General features: G+C 38.1%; 1 protein-coding gene across 1 annotated transcript in view; it reads left to right on the top strand.

Annotated features, from left to right (window-relative positions):
* The window catches only part of LOC104538031 (BDNF/NT-3 growth factors receptor-like), a 73,626-nt gene that overhangs the window by 12,441 nt on the left and 45,289 nt on the right, over positions 1–15,896 (top strand). Inside the window, exons 5-6 of the mRNA XM_010181078.1 lie at positions 11,759–11,895; positions 14,904–15,036. Of these exons, the coding sequence (XP_010179380.1) occupies positions 11,759–11,895; positions 14,904–15,036 (270 nt within the window). The remainder of the gene's footprint in view (positions 1–11,758; positions 11,896–14,903; positions 15,037–15,896) is intronic.

The following is a 15,896-nucleotide window of genomic DNA, read 5'->3' as shown; positions in this document are numbered from 1 at the left end:
TAGACTAGAAGGTAGATTAATCTTCTGTGTGTAGAAAGGTCTCCTGGTGGACTGAGATCAATTAGTACAAACCAGGAGCTCCAGTGTAGTCTTTTGTAACATGCTTGGCTGGCATATCTACTAGCTACCAGGTAGCTACAATTTTCCTTTGCAAACTTTTGTTGTTTAATACTCAGAATTAAACCTATGGGACATTATTTCTTTCTCCTGAGGTTTTGACCATTTGCAGTCACAACAGACTTGTCTCTGACCTTTTGATGCTGTGTAGGTGCACGTGTGTACACATATGAGCACTCTGTGGGCATATCTTGACTAAAATACTTGCCCTGGAAAGGAAACTACAAGGAAAGGTAGTACTTAAAATTAGAGGAGGAAGAGGAGGAGGAATGGTGAGTATATATGACATTCAGATTGGAATTTGCAGTATGTGGGATTTGCATATGGAAAATACACATTTTGCTGAAGATTTGTGTGGATGTCAGCACATGCCTGCAAATTATTTATGTTAGTTTACAGGGTCAAAATATGACTAATCTTCATATATTTTTTTCCCTTCTTTTTTTTCCCTTTTCTTTTAGTAGATCTTTCTACTTAATTTACTTTTTTCAAAATGAACCAATGTGGCATGTAGGTGTTTAATAGCAACGACAACACAGTCTTTTCCTAGGTACAGAACAGAGAATCCCAGGTAAAGAGGAATGACTATCTTGGTGAATGGGCTGTGTTCTGGAGAATGTCTCAAAGAGCCAGTGCGTGTCTCTTGTGTTCATTATCTCTGCAGATATTTTTCTGTGTTTAAAAAGACGAGACTTAATAAAAAAAAACTCTACTGATAAAACTGGCTTATTTTATTTCTGGAACTTTCTGAGAAGCTAATAGGTAGAACTGAAATAGAAAAAGAATTCAGCTTTTTGCGTATGTGAACTTTTCTTCTTGTTAGCTCTGTGATCTTTTTGGCTCCTTTTAATGTCAAGATAAATTTTTGGGTGTGCAGGTCTTTGAATTTTGTTAATGAAACGTTTTCTGATTTTCTCTGCTAATGAGTTATTTCATCCCATCTCTCTGGTTTGTTAGATTTTTTAAATTTAGAAACTAAGCAGACTTTCTCTCTTCTTTGTGTGCAGGTGTTATTAATTACTTCATGATATTATAGTAAGTGGCCTGCACAGTATGTGGCAAATGCCTTGGTAATAGCATGTCTCACTATTGTATGCTGTTAATAAATCTCTTGGTGGGAAGTTGGAAACGTCCACTGTGGTTTCTTGATCATAAGCTTTGGTTTGTAGATAACTGATGTGAAAATTAGCAAAGTTCTGTGGTACTTATTGTTTAGATGGTGGAAGTGTTCATTAATGTGCTCATTAAAGGCTGGTTGCAATTTAGATGCCATCAGCTTTGTGATTTCTTTTCTTGAGATTTTAAGTCAGGTATGCTCACTATCTAGAAGATCCTTTCTAGCTGCAATATTAAAAGTGTCAATCAATTGTTATGGTACTTGCAGAACTATTTTTTCAACTGCATTTGAAATGTATTTATGTACCATGAAAATTGTCAGATTCTTTTAAGTTTTAAATTCACACTTCATTACTATGTCAAAGGTTTTTAAGTTGTGTTTACAAAATAGAGCCTTTATTAGTAGAGCCTTATGTGTAGAGGAATGGTGGTGTTCAGTTTTGCCGTTTTCACAGCATTTTCTGTATGTGTGTACAACATGCACAGCATCACCACCTAGGCTATTCTGTTTTTCTTTGTTTACACCTGATAAATAGTATTAGAAAATCAAGAAAGAGAACTAAATAAGTAAACACTTCATTCTTATTGCTACTTCTTTAAGCTCTGGCAGCAATTGCCACTGGTGCATTAAGTCCTTGAAAGTGAGGCGTGTCCTATGCCTGGGGTAAGGTCACTCAAACATCTGTCAGTCTGCAGATCACCTGGAGCTCACTGAATGCCAAGGAGGCAAGACTATGTCTTTGGGGCTAGTTATTAAGGTGTTGGTTGCTCCCTCTGGTAGGCATTTAATTACTCAGCTGCTATTGTTGAATTCACTGATACCAAAAGAAGTCTTTTTTTCCTGTGGTATTTTTGGGAAAGGCTTGGCTTCTACAGCTGTCTCTGCAGTCCTGTGTGTATTTTTTTTGTGGCTCTGGATCTGAGTCTTATAATGGCATTCTGCTTTATCTAGCCAATTTAGTTAATCAGATTGATTTATAAATGCTGGCGTGGTGCTTGATCTGGCTTTCAGTTTTGCTTAGTGTCCCAGCCTTGTGTGCTTATTTATCATATATTGTTTCTGCAGGTATTTTCTTTCTTGTAATTAGTCACACCTGGTAGCTAAAATCTGCTGAACAAAGTGGCAAGTTAGTCTCGTATACTTGTTTATTTTATACATAAGAAATGTGTGTTCAGGCTGGCTGTTTACTTATGCAGCCAGTCAGTAGAAATATTGTCTGATCTGAGAACTATGGGTTTATATGAATGGTAGCATTTTTCTCCACTTGCACATGAAGTAGAATCATAGACTTACAGAATGGTTCAGGTTGGAAGGGACTTTAAAGATCATCCAGTCCTACCCTCCTGCCATGGGCAGGGACACCTCCCACCAGACCAGGTTGCCCAAAGCCCTGTCCAACCTGGCCTTGAACACTTTTAGGTAGGGGGCATCCACAACTTCCCTGGGCAACCTGTGCCAGTGTCTCACCATTCTCATAGTGAAGAATTTCTTCCTAATATCTAGTCTAAATCTACCCTCTTCCAGTTTAAAACCATTCTCCCTCCTTCTGGGTGGAGTCACCATCCCTGGAGGTATTTAAGGAGCGGGTAGATGAGGTACTTAAGGATATGGTTTAGTGGGTAAACAGAAACGGTTGGACATGATGATCTCAGAGGTCTTTTCCAGCCACGTGATTCTGTGATTCTGTGATTCTGTCATTTCCTGCCCTTGTAAAAAGTCCCTCCCCAGCTTTTCTGTAGGACTCCTTCAGGAACTGGAAGGCTGCAAAAATGTCCCCCTGGAGCCTTCTCTTCTCATAAGTCTTGTGCTCCAGACGCTTCACCAGATATGCTGTCCTTCTCTGAACATACTCCACCACCTCAAAGTCTTTCTTAGAATAATAGAATCATAAAATGGTTTGAGTTGGAAGGGACTGATAGCTGGGGACCCTAGAACTGGACGCAGTACTCCAGGTGGGGTCTCACGAGAGCAGAACCACTTTCCTCGCTCTACTGGCCACACTTCTTTTGATGCAGCCCAGGATGTGGTTGGCCTTCTGGGCTGCAAGCGCACATTGTCGGCTCATGTTGAGTTTTTCATCAATTTCTTTGAATTTACAGAAAAGATGTGTTGTACTAGTGAGTCAATAAAATAGACGTTAGATCTTAGGCAATCGCAGTACAATGCAGTCTAAAACCACAAGCTAAGGCATAATTTGGTGGGTGTTGACATTTTTTTTCATTATCAGCCAGACAGCACAGATAAGACTATCAGATGGAGAACTTTACAGGCAGAATGAAGTGACTTGAAAAAAAATCTTAAACATTTCTCCGTGCTTACCTTTCAGAGTATTCATGGGCTCTCTAGCCTGTGGTGGTTGTTTTGGCTCAGGAACTAGATGTTATGCATGATATATGATGATAAACTGTTCTTATTTTCTCTGTAAGAGTTTTAATTCTCATCTGTGATCATGAGCAGCATGAAAAATGTTTTTATGAGAGTTTTGACAATAATAGAGTTCTACTGTTGCTCCGAAGTTGAGTTAGAATTTTACAAACTTAATTAAAACAATTTTCATTATTCCAAGTTTTAAGTGAAAATAACCAATAGTTTATACATGTTTGAAAGGCAACAGGATTCTCATTTTCAAAGACATGTACATAACTTCTGCATGAGCCTGCACACTTCTATCTGTTCATGGAGCAACCATGAACATACAGATGTCTACACATATGATGTGTAAATCAGGACTTGTGGATGATGATAGTTGAGTGTATGTGATGCATGTCAACATCTCAATTTTTTAAAAAAGAGCAAAATTTTGTTTTATAATTCAGATTTAATTTCTGCTGTAACTTGAAGCAGATTTATAGTACAAAGCAGATTAGAAATAAAAACAAGTAAGGGGCTATCTGAGGGAAAGAATGTCATGATCACTCACTTATTGTTCCTGGACACCGTGCATTGTGCAGGTTTGCAGAGATACTCTCTATGCCTGACGACGTGTCTGCGTAAGTGTGGAGTACTGATCTACTGAGGGAGGACAGCTATGTGGCTGTTGGCTGGTAGTATTCTTACTTTGCTCTTATGATGTAACTAGGTGAAGACTGCCAACTAGATAACTGAATTCTGAAGTCTAGATAAAGTACTTTTTTCACTTTAAAAGTGGTGACATTTCATGAAGGCATCCATTTGGACATATACTTGTATACGGTATAGTTGGTATCAAGAATGAAACCCATCATTTTACTTTTCTATGTAGTCTCTGAAAATGTTCCTGTTTCAGCATCACTTTTATTACATTGCTGTCTTTGACAGGTCGGCATTATTTTCAGTATTTCCTTGTCGCACATAAAATTCCCCAGACAAAGATATAGCCATTGCAACTGCATTACATGCATGTAGTGAATAAGAAGCCATTTGTTAATGGTTTGCATAAGCTAGTTTAGGCCTCATTAACTTGCATTACACTGCTTAGCTGTTGTTTCATCTGGTAAGCTTGTGACTGCTGTATTCAGCCCAACTTCATGAAATGTATTTCGTTTTCTTTTGAAAGTTGTTGTGGGTAAACTGAAGATTGAATACCAGTTAAGAACAGTTTCTCCAGATATAATTTAATTTCCATAACCATTCAGGTAATTTGAGAGGAAACATGTCTGGGTACCTTCAGAAGACTGCTAGCAAGGCAAATGTTGATAAGGTTGATAGCCTCTATAGAAGCATATAATCTCAAAATTCTTGCAGACAAACTGTTGATACTAATAATGGGCACAAGGTCAATTAAATTATTCAGGTGCTGCAAGATCCTCTCTTATTCATCATCTTCCTAGCAGAACCCAGGTTAGGCCTAGGGACCTTAAAAGGAAAGTCTTGTGCAGAAGTTAAAGAGCTGACGTAAACTTTGGAAATATAGGCCCTACATCTGGTTTGAAATGTCAGCAGCAACCTTCAATGCTTCTGTATAGGTTAACCACAGAAGACAGCTCCCTGTCCAAGTGAATTTGTTGTGGTGAATGGCTGTTGGTGGTTTTTGCCTGTATGGCATTTGAGATCGCATTTGAAGCCCTGGATGGGACAACAGTTCTGCGGAGGTTGCATCGGTTGCTGTAATCTTGAAGATGAGTTAGCAAGTTTTGTGGTCTTTGCTATGTCACACACTGGCTATACTTACAGAAGTTTGTTTCCAGTGATAATTTCAGTGAAGCAGGGAGTGATGGAGTATTTAAAGGCAAAGTAAGGGTGTATCGGCTCTGGGAAAGCGTGCTTTACAGACTCATCCGCTTCCAGTAGAGGCTGTACTTGTTTAATTATTTTCTGTAAAGCTTCCCAACTGAATGTGACAATTAGGCGTGTCATGATTGGAGGCAGATTTCTTTCAGTATTTTAAAATATTTGAGTGGTCCAGTGAGCTGCCACATCACTCATTCTGCTTCCCAACAGAAAGATATTCCTCCATTGACTAATGAGGTGGGTGTTGTGAGTATCGGAACTGATGTGGTAAGAAAATGAGAGTTGGACTTTTAAGAAGGTATGCTGAAGCAGCAAGCACATCTAGCAAGAAGAGTTCTGAAATGAGCTTGTTCAGTGTGCATATGCCTTCCAACTGCTCATTAAGAAATGCTGAAGGCATGGAAAAGTCTTAAGCTCTGGTCTGAATGACTTTCTTCAGGGCTTTGGCAAGGACTCAGTTTCTCCCAATGGTAGGAATTTGTGCTTTTCCTTTCAAAACGACATAACAAAACCTGCTCTTTTTTTCCTCTCTCTTTTTTTTTTAAGATTGAAAGAAAAACAGAAGTAGTGCCTATGGGAAGAGTTTTTGTCATCCTTCTCTGGATTCAGGTTAGGTTCAGGAATCTAACCTACAACTTTGGGGATAATGTCCTCACGATCAACCTGTAGAGCGTTTGAGACTATTCTAGCTTAACCTTGTCAGACATGTACAAAATACCAAGGTCATTGTGAAAAACACCCATTAAGATTTGCTGCACCACATGGTGAGCATAACTTTATACAGTGGTTATTCAGTGCTCTGTCCAATGGCTATATATTCTCATAAAGAGTTGAAGAGGTTTTGATCTGGGACAGTTTCTTTAATTTACATTAACACTCAGTGGACAGAGTATGGAAATACACTGAGAAAATGGATAATAATTCAGGATTCCTTTTTCCTCTTTCTCCCTTACACCTTTCAGATTATTGCCTTTACTTTTTATTTTAACCAAAGGGAAATTTCAGGTTTTGTTGTGCATGGTGACAAAGTTACAGTGGAGAAATGGAGAGCGGTGAAAATAGCAGTGAAATAAGTTGTCAGTTTCTCTTTGTTGTAGCTGGAGAGGAAAGTGATATTTGGGCTCCAGAAAAAAGAAGATTTATGAGAGATTTTTTTTTTAATGTTTCTCATTTCTGCTAATTCTGTATTTTATTTGCCTGTTTTTTGAAATTTTCTTTTAATATGGTTGTAGTTGTCATCTTGGAATAACTTCTGTGAGATTTCTGCAATTGTCTCTATGTATTGGGCATTTTGATTTGATGGTTGTGATACAACGGAAAATACAAAAAAATATTTATGTTACTTTAATTCATGTTTTGCAATTAAACTCTTGGTGGGCTATCCTGTTTATAGTGCTAAAGGTGTAGCCAGGCAGACTTTTGGTCTTCTTGTTCCGCAGACTGAAGTGGAAAAATGCCCGCTTATCCCATGGCTGATATTTGGGTCAGACCTTGTTGGCTGCAGACAGTTGCTCGGTGAAACACAGGAGGCGTATCATGTATCCAACAGCTACTAGCTTTATAGCTAGAATTACTGGAAGTTTTTTTTGCTTTATTTTTAAAACCCATGAAAGTCCAAAGGAAAAGGCTTCCGGAATTGGTAAACATTTCTGTATTTTCAAACAAGGCAGATTTTTAATAGAATGATATAAGATAATGATACAGCCTGTTCAGAGCCAGTAAGACCTCTGAAATTTGCAGTTCCATGTGTACAGTTCTTAACAGATTGCTCTGTTGACTCTTCTGTTTTCAGGCTCCACACAGGACAAGTAGTGGATGTTACCAAGCTGTACCGTAGTGCTGTAATTAGTTGTATGTTTTCTCCCTAGAGAGAAAAAGCAAAACCAGGGAGCTAACAACCTTGGACTCTATTGAAACCTTATGTGAGGCTAGCAAACTAGATTTGGACCACTGTTTCTTATGAATTACAGGCGATATTTTTTAAATCAGTATAAATCAGTGGTTCTGGTAGTCAACATTTACATGATTCAGTTTGATAGATGGTTGCTGTCTTAGCATTAATTTAATTATTTTGGGTCTAATATATTTATTAAAAAGATGATGAAGGATTTTAGGTAAGGATTAAAATGACCTTATTAAAATTCAGGTGTAGTTGGCTAGTTTTGAGAATAAAAACTGTCAATTTTTTCTTGGTAACTGCTTGTTCTTATCACAGAACAGGCTGACCTGCAAAAATGTGCCAAGCAAAAAAGATATGTCATGGGCCACATTGAAAACCATTTAGTACCTCTGCATCATGGCTAGACTCCTGGGAGTTTTTCAACAGGCTGTCGAAAATCTTAGTGTGCAAAGAGCGGCATAAATGAATGCAATATTGGATTTATGGTATTCTCTCAGGTGCTCATTTCTTCAACACATACTTTCTTAGGTATTAGTGAGAATAATTGACCATATTGAGAAAATATTTTAGAAGGTTTTTGAGCAGCTGAGCAAATCCCAGAACTGAACAGATGAAAGCTGAAGCTGAAAAAGTCAATCTGGTCAATCAATTTTGTAAAAATTTTTGTAGCTGTGAGGATAGTTAACCAGTGAAACAATGTCGTGGGTGTAATGGTAGATTCTTTTGTCCTTGCTTAGGACCTTCTTCTAAAAGGTCTACTTGCTGTAGTGTACTGAGAGTAGAGTTGCAGACCGCAGAGTTAGTGTTAATACTCAGTTATTTCTTAACTAGGTCGTATCCTTCCTTTGACATAAAGTGACAGTCTGGCTCTACCAAGGCCAGTGTAAGTTTTTTGTAGAAAGTAGTTAAGTAGCAGCATGAAGACTGAAAGCCCTCTAGGAATTTAGGCATTTTATTTTATTAATGTCAATTGACAGTTGTGTAGCAAAATGCTGTAGTAACCTTGAAAATTTCATCTGAAGTATTTAGTTTTGTGATTGCTCAGGTCTCAGCTGTGCACAATGAAGATATGAGTCATTCCCTAGTGATGCTTGACAGTTCCACTGTCTGATGACCTCGGGCCATCAGTTTGCACTAATGATGATCAGTGAAGGTAAACAGCATACCCTCCCATACTTGCAGGAGGATTTGTTCCTTCTAAAGCATGAGATGGTATTTGGAGAGACTCAGCTGACATAAATAAATTCCTCCTGCTTTTCTCTGTTGTGTCCAGTTGTGCTGGGCTAAGGGAATTGACTGCTTAAGCTAGTCCAGAGTTGCCTATTCTCGGGAATAAAATGTTATAAATTTGAATATAAAAACAGATATTCTATATATAGTGAAATAACATAGCTGTTATATGCCCATGCATAATTAAACATACAGATTTTAGTGTATGCTTGCATCTGTTGAACTGCATAACTCTATACAGGTTAAAATTCTCAATAGCAGGTTCTGTCTTCCCATTTTGGTAGAGATTGATAAACTTTGGATAGATTATTGAGAAGAAAAGGGACTTGAGAAAGCAAAATAAAAGCAGGTTTTATTCAGAACAGGAGAGGACCCAGTGAATTGGAACATCACAGACAAATTTCAGAATTGGGAAAAGGGAATGGCTCTTGTATACAGCCTGGACAGTACACCTGTGGAACTCATTGCTGCAGAAGGCTATTACGGCCAAGAATATAGCAGACTTAAAAAAGAAATTGGATACTAGCAGGGTTAATACTGATATTCAGAATTATAATATTTAATGCTATCAAAGTTTGAAAGAGATACTGTGTTTCGAGCTTTGGGACGGAGGGTAATTTCTGTCTGACAGATATCAAGATGAGACGTGAAAAGATGATGTCATGTCTACCTTGCATGGGCTCTTATGCTACAGTCAAAACTTATCATGCTGGCAGTATACAAAAAATATTTGAACCTGTTGTCTTACTGCTTGTATCAATTACTGTATACAATGTTCCTTAAAATATGCATCCATGTCAACAGAAGTGATAGTCATCTAAAACACTATGTTCAACCAAATAAAGTCAGGAGTAAATGCAGCATGGTTGAATATCTTCGTAATTGTGTAGGTGTCAAAATGCTACTGACTTGTATAAATGATCTCACACTACACTGAGCATATGTGTCTATGAGGGTGCATTGTGGTTTTTAAAATACAGTTCTCAGTACGGGTTTTACTGCTTAGTCTCATTACTTTATTGGTAAGTCCAATGTATCACATTTCTAGATACAAGATCTTATGCTATTGTTTGCTTTTTACAGAGCCACTTCTCAACTAGTGTGTATTCTGCTGTGGAACAGTCTTGGTGCTTCTACAAATAAAAACCAAAATGACCTTGCAGTTAATGTTCGCTAGCTCAAGATATCCAACCAGAAAAAATGAATCTCAAGGCAATTCTTGTATATGTTTCCCACTCACCTCTTACGACTGAGAAAGAGAGTGAAAGAAAACACATACAATAATGTGACCTCTCCTCTCCTCTCCTCTCCTCTCCTCTCCTCTCCTCTCCTCTCCTCTCCTCCTTTCTTCTCCCCTCCCCTCCCCTCCCCTCCCTCCCCTCCTTCTTAAGAAGATTTACTTCTTAAATCCTAACCAGAAAAATTAGTATCTAAATGTTCCCTAAGATTAGTTTTATTTCCTGCCCAGCTAGTTGACAGACACTGCTGAAATTTGAATTCACAGCAGGAAAGAGCAGATGGCTACCTTTGCTAACAGATTACTGCATCAAAGCATACAAACTGTCCAGCTCTGTCTCAATAAGCTTCAACATATGATTTATAAAGTGAACATAATAGAAGAAATCCATGATGCCTACACCAGGAATCATGTTACAGCACTGCTTAAAGCACTGGGAGAATTGCCTAAGCAGTTATTTTATACTTGTGCTGAGCTTCAAATCAAAGCTTCAAGAAGGCATTGCCTGTAAAAATTATTTGCCTTCCCTTTGATATTACTCCTCTCATTTAATTTTTATTGAACTAATTACACATAAAGGGAAATTTCTGATACATATAGCTTCTATTGAAGTTCTAGTAAACAAATCAATGTGTTCACACTGATACGATGTTTAATTGTTTCTGTGGTACTTTTTACATAAGCAAAAAAGTCTCTGCTAAACTTCTATACCTGCAAGTTCATGATGAAACTACTGTACTCTTAACTAAAAAGAAAAAAAGAAAGGGAACTGTTGTTTCAGAAAGGGAAAAGTCATTGCAAGATCCTGCACACATATCTAACACAGCAGATAATCTTGATTATTTGAGATAATGACATGTAAGTAAACCTTACCTGGAGCAGATGATGACAAATGCCTCATAAAGAAGGCCAAGGATTTTTAGAGTGTAACAACTCCAAATGATGGCATGGTATCTTTTAAGAAAGAACTGTATTTCTAACATGTTGCGTAATTATTTGGCATCTAAATAAATATGAAGCATGAGGTGCTCTCTGCCTGAATTTTATTGAAATTGCTGGCATTACTTTTAATTCCTTGTGGTTTTGTAAGCATTCAGCATACATTTTGAGGACTCCCATTGCTTTGGGTGCTGAAGAATTAGATACAGAGTGCTTTATAGCTCTGTGAGATGGAGGGGGATTCTTGATGCTTGCAAAATCTGGGCTTGTTTGCTGGTCAGTAGTACCATCTCATTGCTTTTTTCCCTGGTGAGTGGTACTATCTCAAAGCTTTTCTGCTTTCCTGAGAGCAATAGCAAAGTCTGCTGAGGTGCCTTGGATAGCAGGTCTGTGCAGTTGCTAACCCTGTCTTCTGTCCTTTCTCTTCTCTGGTTTGATCTTTTCAGTGCTCTGTTTTGCTCACTTTGTACTTAAGATCTAGGTTTTGCCTTGCTCTCTGAGCTGTGTCTCGGTGTGAAAGGGTGGGTGATACTGGGAGCTGGGATTTTCCTGTTAGTGTTGTAGAGAACAGTGCGAATAATGTCAGTTCGTTGAAAATAGAAGTTTCTTGGCAGCTGTTACAAAGAGATTACATTTTCTGTTTTAAAGAATAAGGGAAGGGTTTTCTTCATTTTTTCATTTTGAAGTTAAAAACTGAATTTAAGATAACTTCTGTTTGCCAATCTGAAACATTTTCCTATATAATTAGCTTCATGTATTTCCACATCCATTAATGTTTTCTTAGAATGTGAAGTGGTGGAGCCACAGAAATATGTTGCGTAGCAGCTTAGAGACAGTAGTTATATGTTTTCAAAGATGCTGTTTGTATTCCCTGACTGGTAAATGACCACAGTGAATACCTCATTTAGTGCTGTTTTTGTTTGTATTTATACAGCCTGCTTAGAATTGAGTAGTGTCTATTTCTGTCAAATACAAATGCATGTGGGTTTTTTTGTTGTTTCTATCGTAGACTTGCCCTCAGCAAACTTAAGCAATTACAACATCACTGTGGTGGAAGGAAAGAGCGTCACATTGTACTGTGATACTACTGGCGGACCACCCCCTAATGTGTCCTGGGTGCTCACTAATCTTGTTTCAAACCATGAGGTAAGTTTAGTATTCAAATATGTGACAATTCAGAGACAGGAGATACCCGCTGAAGGATGGAATGAAGGTCTGTGTCCAGCTTTAGTTAACTTTTTATTAAAAACATGAAATTGGAATTTAATGTTGGGTTTACATTTGTTACTCTCAATCCAGGATGACTGCCATAGTGCTTTTGGAGAATGGCAGGCATTCTCTGTCTGAGACTCTGATTTGTACTCTGGTTTTCGGATGTTCACTTGTATGTGAGAGTACTGCAATGTTTTGGAAGTAACATGGTGAATTGGGTTACTGAAACACAAGGGCTTTCTTAGTGTCACTTACACCTGCATACAGAGAAAATTTTTATCTATCCTAATCATGAAAAAAGCTTTGTGTCTCTAGTTTTACTGTATTTTCACGCCAATATTTTGATCTGTTGGAATTCGGTTGTAAATATTATTTTGTGAGTTATTTAATCTTCCTTCAACAAACAAAGCAACAACAGAAAACCTTGGAAATTGAAGTGAAGGTTTTACTAAAAAGAATGGCAGATTTTTAATGAAGTATGAAGATATTTCCTCAATAAAATCATCTAGGCAGAGGGAATTTTGTTTTCTGAGATCTTTGTATTCTGTGTCCCTACCTTAGACTCTGTGCACACTAGAGTTAAAATGATTTAAGTTCTTTCTAATGAAAGTGTTGATAGAGAGAAGCATATAAACAGATATTCGAGATGTGGCTGCTGACCTCTTAAATTGACATTATTTACACAGTGTGCAAGACCCTCTGTTATTTACAATTTTATGCCATTGGCTTTCCTACATTCATGATGATGCAGACTGCCTAAAACTTCCTGGTCTGTACATGGTGCAGGATGAGTGCTTTCTAAACTGTTCCTGCAGTGTGGAAGAGACAGGACCTCTGGGATCCCATAGTCTTGGTACTTTCTTCCTTGAAGTCATTATATTGGTCCTGTATAGAGTTTGACTAGCTTGTATTTCAGCTGTCTTCAGTAAGAGCTCTGCAGAGCTCTAGTTTTATTTTTAAAATTTAATCTGTAAAACTACCCAGAGGCATGAGTCGTCATGAAGAACAAGAAATTAAAACAGGTTGGGGAACCTATGCCACGTGGTCTTCTTTCTTCTTCTTTTTTTTTTTTTTTGAGTTATGAGCCAAAATGTATGTGTAATGCTGTTCAAAAAGTGAGACTGCCTAATTTTTTAACCCTTCTGTCTTTGAAATGCCACGGCCAGTTCGCCTCAAGCTTTCCAGAAATACTCTGTCCTGCCAATAGCTTCATCTTGAGATTTCAGAGGGTCTTATAATATAGGCTAGCTACAACCTTAGCCATGGTGCACAGTAGTGTTTTCAGTAGCAGAAGAATGAGTGCCTTTTAAAGCTCATTTGCCATTCACAACTATCCTTTCCTTTTCTGTGAGTGTTGTTTTTAGTTTCCTTTCTCTCACTTAGATGTCTCAGTTTCTGCCTCCCTTTTCTTCATCTCCTATGCAGCTTTTGCTTGTTTTCTCCTTCTTTCCTGTTTTACAAAGAGAGATGTTAACAAAGCTTAAACCAAAACTCTAGTCCTGCAAAGATAACAGCGTGCTCTCAGTTTCTATGCCGATCTACAATCCAGTTGATATTTTTTAGGTTTTTCTTGTACTAGATATCAGCCCTGATCTTGTGGTTGAGCCCCTCTCCTTTCAGTCCATCTTTGAGCACTGCTCACCTGAGAGTTGCATATAGAGAAATGTGTAATGGAGCATTTGCTTTTCCACTCCCCTCCCCTAGTGTCACACTAAAATCAAAGGGACATTTAACTTAAGTGGAGTTAAGATGTCATATTGGGGTTCAAAATTCTAGTCCCACAGAATCATGTGCAGGAGTGTTCCTGTCTGTCCCCATCGTCCGCCATTGACAGTCACTGGTTTTACAGGTGCAGTGTGTTATTTGTTTGTGTTCTGTGCAACACTGAAGTGAATGTGTGCACTAAGAAAAGTACCTCACAAGTAGTTTTAAAAAATATTCTAATTATTCTCTGAATGTGTTTCTAATTATTCTCTGAACGTGTTTTGGTTCCTTTTTAAGAAAATAGTTTTGCATTTTGTGAAAAAATCAAGTATGCAAAATGTGATTATCGTATGAAGGACATGATTTAAGTAAACAAGAGACTTTAACAACTAGATTTGCTTATTTTTTTTAATTTCAGCCCTGTTTGCTTTCTTCAGTGTTGCATAGCTGCATATTCACTATGGCATGTAAGGCTGTAAATGGGCACTGAGCTTTCTAAGTCATAAGAATCAAGATTTCTAAGAATCATAATTCTTACCTTTACCTGGTCTGTGCTTAAACACAGAGAACTGTACTTGGGCAGTAGCATAAGTAGTAAAAGGTACGTAATTTCTTGTGGAAGGTTTCGTGAGAAAAAGAAGCTTTCAAGAGAAAGTGAAGAGAAGAAATTTCTTTCAAGAGAAAATTGGCTAAGAAGGATGAAGACACATTGTTTTCAATGTACAGTAGGGCTCAGAAGGCAGCAGTGGAAGAGGTGTTAAGTGTCAAGTGTAAAGGGAAGAGACAAAGAAAAGAGTAAAGCAAGGATTGAACAGAATATAGGAGGGAAGAAAAAGTTAAAGAGGAGCAGAGATAGACCGTAGAAGTAAGTCACAAAGTGGGAGAGAGGGATGAACAAGTGTATGGGTAGAGAAAGAAATGTATGGGTAGAGGGAAAGAAGACTTGTACACAAAGGCAGAAACTGAATGTGACAGAACAGAAGAATGGTTGAGTGCAGTGTTTATAGCAGGGCTTTTGGAGCTTTGAATCCACTGCCACTGGTGATTACAATTGGTTCTATGTGTTTTGTGTCTGTTTGGGTAAGACACTAAAGTAAGACTTTGATTAACTATGAACTGATACAGCTAAAAGGAAGGAAAAATGAGAAGTGCCATTCAACTGTGGCCAGTGATTCCCTGCCTCTCCCTTGTTCTTTATGCTGCAGTTGACACATACATGTTTTTCTCATCACCTGTAGAGTGACACAAGTAAGAACCCAGCCTCACTGACCATAAAGAACGTTTCATCCGTGGACAGCGGACTATGGATTTCCTGCGTAGCAGAGAACATTGTGGGAGAGGACCAAGCCTCTGCCGAGCTCACAGTATTCTGTACGTACATAGGCCTCCATGCAGCTTGTGCGACCCATCTGCATTGGCAGCAACTGTTTTGGGTACAAATATTTTCTGAGCACACAGGTTGTTGAGACAGAAACACTTAAGGCATGTGAGCTATTTACTGCAGTTCATGCTGGGAGCAGCCCAGTCAGCAGTTGTTGTGTTTATCATTTTTTTCACCCCTGCATTCTGCAAAAAGTGTCGTTCTAAATGCTTTATTTTCTTTATTTTATAGAATGATCTGTAAGTAAAGGTCTGAAACCCAAAATAATGATGCTGTCAGTGTGGGTTGTGCATGTCAGTAATGTTGTGCATGTACATATGCACTGAGGTGTGAACGCATCAAAAGGCTCATAGAATTAATTATAGGAGACTACAAATGTTTAAGTTCTTATTATCTAAAGCAACAACTGCTTTCTTCAAAAAATAACATCCTTGCAACATTTATACTTACAGATGTAAATTTATTTGTCATAGCTCTGTGTAATACACTTATTTGTCTGGCCAAGGAAGGGGGAAGGGACATGTAGTGTAGGGACACTGGCTTCTCAGTTCTAAGCTCCAGCCTGAATTCATTTTATGTGAACTAGACAGTGTATTTTCACAAGTTGCAACCCTCTGTTTAATCGAAGATGGGAATGGAGCACTTTGTACAAACTTTGTCAAACTTTGTACAGCATGTGCCCATGACAGAGTAAGCTAGAAAAATCACTGTATATATACGTTTGTAGGTTGAAATTGGATAGGTAATAGCTGTGGGAAGGGACATAAACTAGAAATGTTTGAACAGTGTAAATGAGATTCTGACTTTGGCATTGTTATGAGTGATAAAAGGGAGTATAACTAGATGAAAT

The sequence above is a fragment of the Mesitornis unicolor genome, unplaced genomic scaffold (genome assembly GCF_000695765.1).
Source record: "Mesitornis unicolor isolate BGI_N332 unplaced genomic scaffold, ASM69576v1 scaffold28483, whole genome shotgun sequence".
NCBI lineage: Eukaryota > Metazoa > Chordata > Aves > Mesitornithiformes > Mesitornithidae > Mesitornis > Mesitornis unicolor.
Note: the sequence above shows the minus strand (reverse complement) of the source record. Positions and strands in the feature narration are given on the sequence as shown.